Here is a 9,605-nt window from a genome sequence, read left to right on the forward strand (position 1 = left end):
CAATTCAGAAATCCCAGTGAACTTTCTACCGGGGGTGGAGAATATTCTTTCATTATGCCCTTTTACTGCTCTTGAGGAACAACTTTTCTCTCCGACTCTGAGGTCCCTGGGAAATTCTTCCTTTGACATTTTTTTCCTTGGCTACATCAGAACTGGGAATTGGAGAAATAAACTTTCTGTGAGGCTGGTAGCTTTCTTAGCCCAATTCCTGCTTGTGCAAGTTTGTGAATCACTTTAAGTCTCCAGTTGGAAATAACTTTTAGCTTACTATTTGCACATTTTGGTAGAAAACGTCAAGAATTTGGTAGACTATTTATCAATGTGATGTCAATGAGTAATGTGCCAATATCCAAAGCCACATTTCCTCTCAGGACATTGAAAATTTGCGGTAATTACTTAGTGTCTCTTTAACCACCGATCTCTCTTTTGACTTACTTGTCATTCTATGTACTGTGGTAGCTCTGTAATTGAGATATATTTTAATCTCTTTTCTATGAGACATTTTAACTAATTAAAAGATTTACTCTACCAGGACACACTCATAATTGTATCTTAAGTCCAAGACACTTTAATCCATTCAGAGATTATAATGTCAATTGAGATGGTCATTCCCTTAATTTGATTCTTGTCACTCCCAACCTTTCTTAGTTTTTCAATGTCTAGTGAAAGACTGAGAAATATTGCCTTTTCCAATCCCAGAAATATCCAGGTCTCTCTATTATTTCTCTTTTTTTTAATTTCTTTCCTTTAACTGTCCAATTCTTTTTTTTTGAACTTATTTCTTTCATATAATACCTTCCAACCATAGTCAAAAGTAATCATTACACACTACCCCTGTTCATTTTGCTATGTTCTTCCTCTATTCCTACAAATTCCTTAAGTTTATGATCAGCCTTCCATGTTCTCTTAGAATTCCTTTTGTGAATTACTTTGTAGTAAATAGTGAGGACTATTAATTTTTAGACTCAAATACTAGTTTTTGTATCACTTCTACCAAAGCCAATGTCATATATTTTAGGCTTTGCTCTAGTGACATTCCAAATCTGTTATCAATGTTTGTAGTGTTAGTATTAGTCAGGTCATGCTAAAGTAACAATATCTGAATCTTGGTGACTTAAAACAGAATGCAAAACAACAGAAAGATGGAATATTTTTTCCTCACACAAGATCTATTGTATATCTGGAAGACTCTCCGGGGTACCTGTCATGTATGTGGTGGTTCAGCATTGCAACTTCTTTTCAGTGCATAATTCCACTTTTGCTGTGGCTAAGGGAAGAGAACATTAAAGAATTACGTATCAGCACTTAGATGCTTGTACTTGGAAGTGATACATATGACTTTCTTCACATTGCATTGATCAAAGCAACCATGTCCCCACCTATTTCAAGAAGTTGAAGAAATGCAATCCTACCACATGTTTGGAAGAACAATGTCCAAAATATTGGTGTGCAGTACTAACGAGTAACACAACTGTGACACAGGAGTCAGGAAGCTACTCCTGCTTCCTCTGCAGCTGCGCTTTAACTGTCATAGGCCTTGTGATTGGACACAGAAATTTTTAGTCTAACTGCCACTGGCAACCCATTGGTTTCTAGGCACTTGTAAGTTTAAGGAATAAACAACAACAAAAAATCCAATATCTCCAGCAGGAAGATGGCCATCACTTCAAATCTGCCTTCAAAATTTTACAGGAACAACATTATTTGATTGAATCTAATTTGTATTCAGAATCATATCTGGAAGAGGATCTAAAAAAAGTAAGTTTTTGCTTTTCAGAATCTTCAATATGGAACAACATACTAGGAAAACCTTGAACTGGAAGCTGACTGCCAATCTACCATATGAATACATCATGGTTTATATTCTCTGTTCTCTGGCTTCTATAGTTTCACAGCTTGATCTAATCTATTTCTGCTTGATAGAGATTAGTATCTGACTAGTCTAATTTCTTTTCTGTAATAACTTTTCAAGTATTTTGGCCCTTCAAGTCTCCTTTTGCTCATAGCTAAATATATTCAATTTCTTTCACAGATTCTCATTTCACATTTCTTCGACCTTTTGTTTATCAAAATTTCAATCCTTATAACTTATCAGTAGTGTCTATGTTAAAAGACAGAGTCAAGACCCAAATATTATCTAATGAAATAATTAGCAGGCAAGTCAAATATTATGGAATACTCTGTAAAAAGAGAGTGTTTTATACTCATTTTCTAAGTTCTCTAAGTCATATTATTACTTACAGAAACAAAGTGAGTTCTCAGTTAAATACCCTTGTTTATGTTATTTTACCTTCTTCTACCTGAAAGTGTCAAAATCTTTTCTTGGTATGTTTTATTGTATGCTTTTGCTTATATATGACATTATATGCAAATGTATTGGTAGGAGAATTGCAATTCTTGCCAAAGATGCAAGATATATATTATATAATACTTTGAAAAATTAGAACCAATCAGCCATTTTGGTGAGAACGTTGACAAAATTGAATTTTTAGGAAAAAGGTTATCTATCAATTAAGAAAGAGACACCTTTGGGAAAATTAAAAAATATGTACGCAGCATTACCTATTACCTATTTCATGATTATCCTACAAATGTCTAAAATAAAGTAAAGATTGCTGTATTGGGTTTTCATATAACTATAATGAAAAACTATAATAATGATAAGAAGCAATTGATTAGATAATAGACACAGGGTTTTGCCAAATACTAATATGATATTCCAGGCCACATTTTCACTCTTCATCTGCTTTCAACACAGTTGGGCATTTCCTCCTTGAAAAGCTTTTTAATTTTAATTTCCATAAAATGCTCATTCAGTTGTTTTATTTGTTTTTGTTTGTTTCCTACTTCTTTGACTACTTTTTTTTTTCGATTTCCTATTTACCTACTACTTTTCTATTTGGCTTTTAAATGTTTGCCAAAAATTTATGGCCTCCCATCGGTGACTCATAAAGTCCCATAGCTATAAATTCTATCCATGTTCTTATAATTCTCTATGTAATCTCTCAATCATGAGTCATCTCCATATTCCAAAACAAACATTGTACTTGAAATCATCATTTTGATATCAAATTAAGTGTTTCACGGGAACAATTTGCCCACTGCTATGGCGACAAAGAAGCTGGATATAGTGTTTTGGCTACTAAGTCATGAAAGCTGAGAGCCTTTGCCAATGTGGAGATGACAAAGCTGCCTGCAGGATCTGTCAGCTGACCCTCAAGAGCAGCCCCACCACTGTGGTGAAGGCTGTCAGGACCTCTGCATTATAAATCCCCCGCTGCTTCACGGAAGAAGGGAACAGACCGTCTCCCCCTTCACACTTTGCAGTATGCCTCTAGAATCTGCTGTTGGCACAGTCTAACATCAAACCAGTTGGCAAAGGAGAGATGCAATCTCTCATCTATTCTTTCTGATTAATGTGCTCTACCTTTTATCAATTTTCTCAGATAAACAATTGGAAATAGCTTTCGTTACTTGGGGTTTATTTTGTTTGTTTGTTTGTTTGTTTTGAAGGAGTCTTGCTCTGTTGCCCCAGCTGGAGTGGAGTGGCGTGATCTCAGTTCACTGCAAACTCCGCCTCCTGGGTTCAAACAATTCTCTGCCTCAGCTTCCCAAGTAACTGGGATTACAGGCCTCTGCCACCACGTCCATCTAATTTTTTTTCGTATTTTTAGTGAAGACGGGGTTTCACCATCTTGACCAGGTTGGTCTTGAACTCCTGACATTTTGATATACCCGCCACAGCCTCCCAAAGTGCTGGGATTACAGGCGTGAGCCACCACACCGAGCCCTTTCTTTACTTTTTTTAAACTCCAATAAATTCTGTTAGTTTTATCTCTATAATATAATTTGAATATCTACAGTTTTCTCCATTTTGTCTCTACTTTTCTTCACTGCTATTATCTTACATTTTCATTTTGACATCAACAGCATAATCTATTCCCCGGGTTACTAATTAGTATTCCTAATTATTTTTCTAATCATTTTTTTACAGTTCCTTTTGCATTTTTTTTTAACAATCCACCTTCCACACAATAGTCACAAATGTATTTTTACAATTTTAAACTAAGTATTGCTGATTTTCACCTTAAAATCCTTCCAGTGGATTCTCACCTGTTAGGATTAAAGACAATCTCCTTGTACAACCTGATGACTCCACTGCCAGAGGAGATTATATTCCACAGACAGTCACTCAATAATACACAGATGGAACCAAACTAAAAATGTTACTAATTTAAAAACTTTTTTTTCCTTTTAATGCTGTATATCCATCATACATCAGTGAATTATGTGAAAGTGGAGTTTTGGGAGGTAATTAGGTCATGAGGACAGAACCACCATGAATAATAGGATTAGTGCCCTTATAAGAAGAGGCTACTAAAGTGCCCCGTTGTGAATAAAAGGATTAGTACCTTATAAGAAGAAGGTACTAAAGCTAGCTCACTTTCTTTCTGCCGTGTCAGCAGTTTGCAACATGGAAGAAACCCTCACCAGAACCCAGCCATTCTGGTACCCTGACTATGGACCTCTATCCTATAAGCCTGTGAGGGAAAAAAAAAAAAAAAAAAACTGTTTTTTTTTATATTGCACCCAGTCTATGCTATTCCATCTTAACATCCCAAACTAAGTCAACAGACTTTATGAAAGTTAGACATTTTTTCCCTCTCTTTTCAGTACTTTATCTTTAGCATCTATAAAGGGGCTGAGTCTAAAATCGTTGTTGCATGAATGCAGTTGGGATTAGTTTGGCATTAGTTGTTCCCTGGAAATAAAAGTAAATAGCCTGAACAACTGTATGACTGGTAATTTGAATAAACAGGATTCACAGATTGTGAAATTGAACACAAGTGTATTTATCTCCCCTAATACTCATTCAAATCCATTCTGTGGAAATAGCTATTTTTCTTTCTCTTTTTGAAATCTGAGGTACATTTTATATAATTTCTCAGTCAATGTTTCTCTAGTTACTTCAAGCCATGTAGTCTCATTTTAGTAATCAAAATATCCAAACACATGTAATATTTCAAAACTTACATAATATTTAACTTTCTTTCCTTCATCCCTGACAGCATTAGGCTTGGAAGTCTGCAGTGGGAAGAGGGATGTGATGGGTTGTACGATTCACCTTTAGCTTCCTCTTTCTCATTTATTTCATGATTAGTAAGCTATCTTTTTGGTTTTCTAGATTTGAAGAAAAATTGTATAAGAAAAAAATGTCAGTGCTAAGAGAAGTCATATTTGTCTGATACTAAATTTTCTCTGGCCAGGCTACTGTTTATACCCTGTTCTCCCTGAGCTTTCTGGACATTCACAGTTGATCATCTGCTTTCATGACCATAGAAAATATGCTCTTCTACTACCCAGGGATCTCTTCCCTATAATCCCTTGATCCAGACATTTACTTTGACTGAAAATGTGCAGTACCTTCCTCAGCCCTGGCTGTCTGCAGTCTTCACCACAAGGCTCTCTCTACTGGGATTCCGGTGCTCTTCTAATCGGCCTCTTGGTCAAAGCTACTTGAATACAACTCAAAGCTGATTATTTTCCCAAATAACCCATATCTGAACTATGAGAAATACTCCCACTTTCATAAAAAATTCAGAGAGTGCAGAGCATTCACAACATTGTTCTCTTTCCCTGATCCGTCAGCTGAACAGTACATTTTTCACCTTTGTGCTTTCCAAATGTAGGTTTCAGACTAATATTTGACTTACAAGACTTACAAAGACTCCAAGAGTTATAGGTCAAATTCTCCAGCGGGATTGCTTTTCAGATCCTACCAGTATGCTTACATGAGAAATAAGAACAAGCAGAACCAGATGCTAAAAGAGATTCATCTGTGGACGAGACAGAGGCTTTATCCTCAAAGAGTTTGGAGTTGACATCTCAATACCTCGTAGGCTTATTTGGATTTTGGAGGCAACACATTCCCCATTTGGGTGTGTTACTCTGGCCAATTTATCAAGTGACCCAAAACGCTGCAAGTTTTGAGTAGGGTCCAGAACAGGAGAAGGCTCTGCAACAGGTACAGGCTGCTGTGCAAGCTACTCTGCCACTTGGGCCATATGACCCAGCAAATCCAATGGTGCTTGAAGTGTCAGTGGGAGATAGGGATGCTGTTTGGAGCCTTTGACAGGCCCCCAAAGGTGAACCACAGTAGAGGCCTCTAGGATTTTAGAGTAAGTCCCTGCCATCTTCTGCAGATAACTACTCTCCTTTTAAGAGACAGCTCTTGGCCTGTTACTGAGCTTTGGTGGAAACTGGACATTTGACTATGGGTCATCAAGTCAGGATACAACCTGGATTGCCTTTCATGAACTGGGAGATTTCTGACCAATCTAGCCATAAAGTGGGTTGTGCGCACCAGCATTCCACCATCAAATGGAAGTGGTATATATGTGATCAGGCTCACATAGGTCCTGAAGGCACAAGTAAGTTACATGAGGAAGTAGCTCAAATGCCCATGGTCTCTACTCCCGTCACCCTGCCTTCTCTCCCACAGCTCACACCGATGGCCTCATGGGGATTTCCCTATGATTAGGTGACAGAGAAAGAGAAGATTGGGGCCTGGTTCACAGATGATTCTGCACAATATGCAGGCACTACTCCAAAGTAGACAGGTGCGGCACTACAGCCCCTATCAAAGACAACCCTGAAGGACAGCGGTGGATGGAAATCTTCCCAGTGGGCAAAACTGAGCATTTCACCTGGTTGTGCACATTGAATGGAAAGAGAAATGGCCAGATGTGAGATTTGTTTGTTTGTTTGTTTGTTTTGGTTTTTGTTTGTTTGTTTTGTTTTGTTTTGAGATGGAGTCTAGCTTTGTCGCCCAGGCTGGAGTGCAGTGGTGTGATCTCGGCTCACTGCAAGCTCCGCCTCCCAGGTTCACGCCATTCTCCTGCCTCAGCCTCCTCAGTGGCTGGGACTACAGGCGCCCGCCACAACGCCCGGCTAATTTTTTGTATTTTTAGTAGAGACGGGGTTTCACCGTGTTAGCCAGGATGGTCTCGATCTCCTGACCTCGTGATCCGCCCGCCTCAGCCTCCCAAAGTGCTGGGATTACAGGCGTGAGCCACCACACCCGGCCCTTATATACTCTTAATGGGCTGTAGCCAATGATTTGTCTTGATGGTCAGGGACTTGGAAGAAGGATGATTGGAAGATTGGTGACAAAGAAATTTTGGAAGAGGTATGTGAATGGACCTCTCTCTCTGAGTGGTCAAAAACTGGAGATATTTGTATCTCATGTGTGTGCTCACCAACAGGTGGCCTCAATAGAGGAAGATTTTAATAATGAAGTGGATAGGCTGACTCATTCTGTGGATACCTCTCAGCCACCTCTTTCCCCAGTCACCCCTGTCGTCGCCCAATGGGCCCATGAACAATGTGGCCATGCTGGCAGAGATGGAGGTTACACATGGGCTCAGCAACATGGACTTCCATTCACCAAGGCTGACGTGGCTACAGCCACTGCTGAGTGCCCAATTTACCAGCAGCAGAGACCAACACTGAGCCCTCCATATGGCTCCATTCCTCAGGGTGATCAGCCTGCTACCTGGTGGCAGCTTAGTTATATTCAATCACTTCCATCATGGAAAGGGCAGAGGTTTGTCCTCACTGGAATAGACACTTACTCTGGATATGGGTTTGCCTATCCTGAGCACAATGCTTCTGGAAAGATTACCACCTATGGACTCACGGAATGCCTTATCCACCATCATGTTATTCCACACAGCGTTGCCTCTGACTGAGACACTCACTTCACAGTTAAAGAAGTGCAGCAGTGGGCTCATGCTCATGGAATTCACTGGTCTTACCATGTTCCCCATCACACTGAAGCAGCTGGATTGATAGAACGGTGGAATGACCTTTTGAAGTCACAATTACAATGCCAACTAGGTGACAATCCTTTCAGGGCTGTGGCAAAGTTCTCCAGAAGGCCATGTATGCTCTGAATTAGCATCCAATATATGGTACTGTTTCTCCGGTAGCCAGGGTTCACAGTCCCAGGAATCAAGGGGTGGAAGTAGAAGTGGCACCAGTCACCATCACCCCTAGTGATCCGTTAGAAAATTATTTTCCTTCTTTTCCCATGACATTATGCTCTGCTGTCCTAGAGATCTTAGTTCCAGAGGAAGAGAGGCTGCCACCAAGAGACACAACAATGATTCCATTAAACTGGAAGTTAAGATTGCGACCTGGAAACTTTGGGTTCCTCCTACCTTTAAGTCAATGGGTTAAGATGGGAGTTACAATGTTGCCTGGAGTTAGTGACCTGAACTATCAAGATGAAATTAGTCTACTACTCCAGAACGAAGGTAAGGAAGAGTATGCCTGGAATACAGGAAATCCCTTATGGCATCTCTTAGTATCACCATGCGCTGTGATTAAAATCAATGGAAAACTACAACAGTCTGATCCAGGCAGGACTACAAATGGCCCAGACCCTTCAGGAATGAAGGTCTGGGTCACTCCACCAGGAAAAAAACATTATCTGCTTAGGTGCAGGCTGAAGGCAAAGGGAATACAGAATGGGGAGCAGAAGAAGGTAGCCATCAATACTAGCTACGACCATGTAACTAGCTGCAGAAATAAGGACTGTATTTGTCGTGAGTATTTCCTTCTTCTTTTATTAAAAACATGTTTGTGCATGTATACACTTGTACTAATAAAATATCTTTATTTAATTTCCTTTTTCTTTATCATGTGACATAAAATTTATTGACTTTGTATCAGCTTGTAAGGATCATTAACTTTATGTAATAATATTTCAGTTGGGGATTGGTGCGCTTCTGGTTGTACAAAGGGTGGTTGGTGTAATTATGACCTATGTTTGGTGTCATTATGACCTTATTATTGTCTTTATTTGAAGATTATGTATGATCTCAGGAGATGTGTGTGGGTTCAAGTTGACAAAGAATGGACTTGTGATGGTTAATACTGAGTGTCAACTTGATTGGATTAAAGTATGCAAAGTATCTTAGGTGTGTCTGTGAGGATGTTGCCAAAGGAGATTAACATTTGAGTCAGTGGACTGGGAAAGGCAGACCCAACCTTAATCTGGGAGGGCACCACCTAAGCAGCTGCCAGCACAGCTATAATATAAAGTAGGCAGGAAAAAAATGTGAAAAGACTAGACTGGCCTAGCCTCCCAGCCTACCTCTTTCTCCTGTGCTGGACCCTTACTGCCCTCAAACATTGGACTCCACCTTTTTCAGTTTTGGGGCTCAGACTGGCTTTCCTTTCTCCTCAGCTTGTAGATGGCCTATTGTAGGACCTTGTGATCGTGTGAGTTAATACTTAATAAACTCCTATATGTATGCATTCTATTAGTTCTGTCCCTCTAGAGAACTCTGAGTTATATACAGGTAAACATATGATAGTTGAAGCTCACCTCTCCATTATTCTAATAACTGTGAAAGTATTTATCATCTAGGAATTGTTTTATATTTTTAATACAACCAGCTTCAATACTAGGGCTACTCAAAGTGACAGCAGATAATAAAATAAGGATTTTGTGCCAGAATATAATTGAACTTTCTGCTTTATTTATTGATAAAGTCTTGTCATGAAAAGCAAATATCAGGCAACCTAAACAGGGTGCT

The 9,605-nt window shown here is 39.2% G+C and overlaps 1 protein-coding gene across 1 annotated transcript; it reads left to right on the forward strand.

Moving 5' to 3' along the window:
• Window positions 1-7,001: 7,001 nt before the first annotated feature.
• LOC139361808 (uncharacterized) lies at window positions 7,002-9,261 on the forward strand. Its single transcript, XM_071090517.1, has one exon. The coding sequence runs from the start codon at window positions 7,116-7,118 to the stop codon at window positions 7,749-7,751; it is 636 nt and encodes a 211-aa protein (XP_070946618.1). The 5' UTR covers window positions 7,002-7,115; the 3' UTR covers window positions 7,752-9,261.
• Window positions 9,262-9,605: the final 344 nt, after the last annotated feature.

Source organism: Macaca nemestrina, chromosome 2 (assembly GCF_043159975.1).
Source record: "Macaca nemestrina isolate mMacNem1 chromosome 2, mMacNem.hap1, whole genome shotgun sequence".
NCBI lineage: Eukaryota > Metazoa > Chordata > Mammalia > Primates > Cercopithecidae > Macaca > Macaca nemestrina.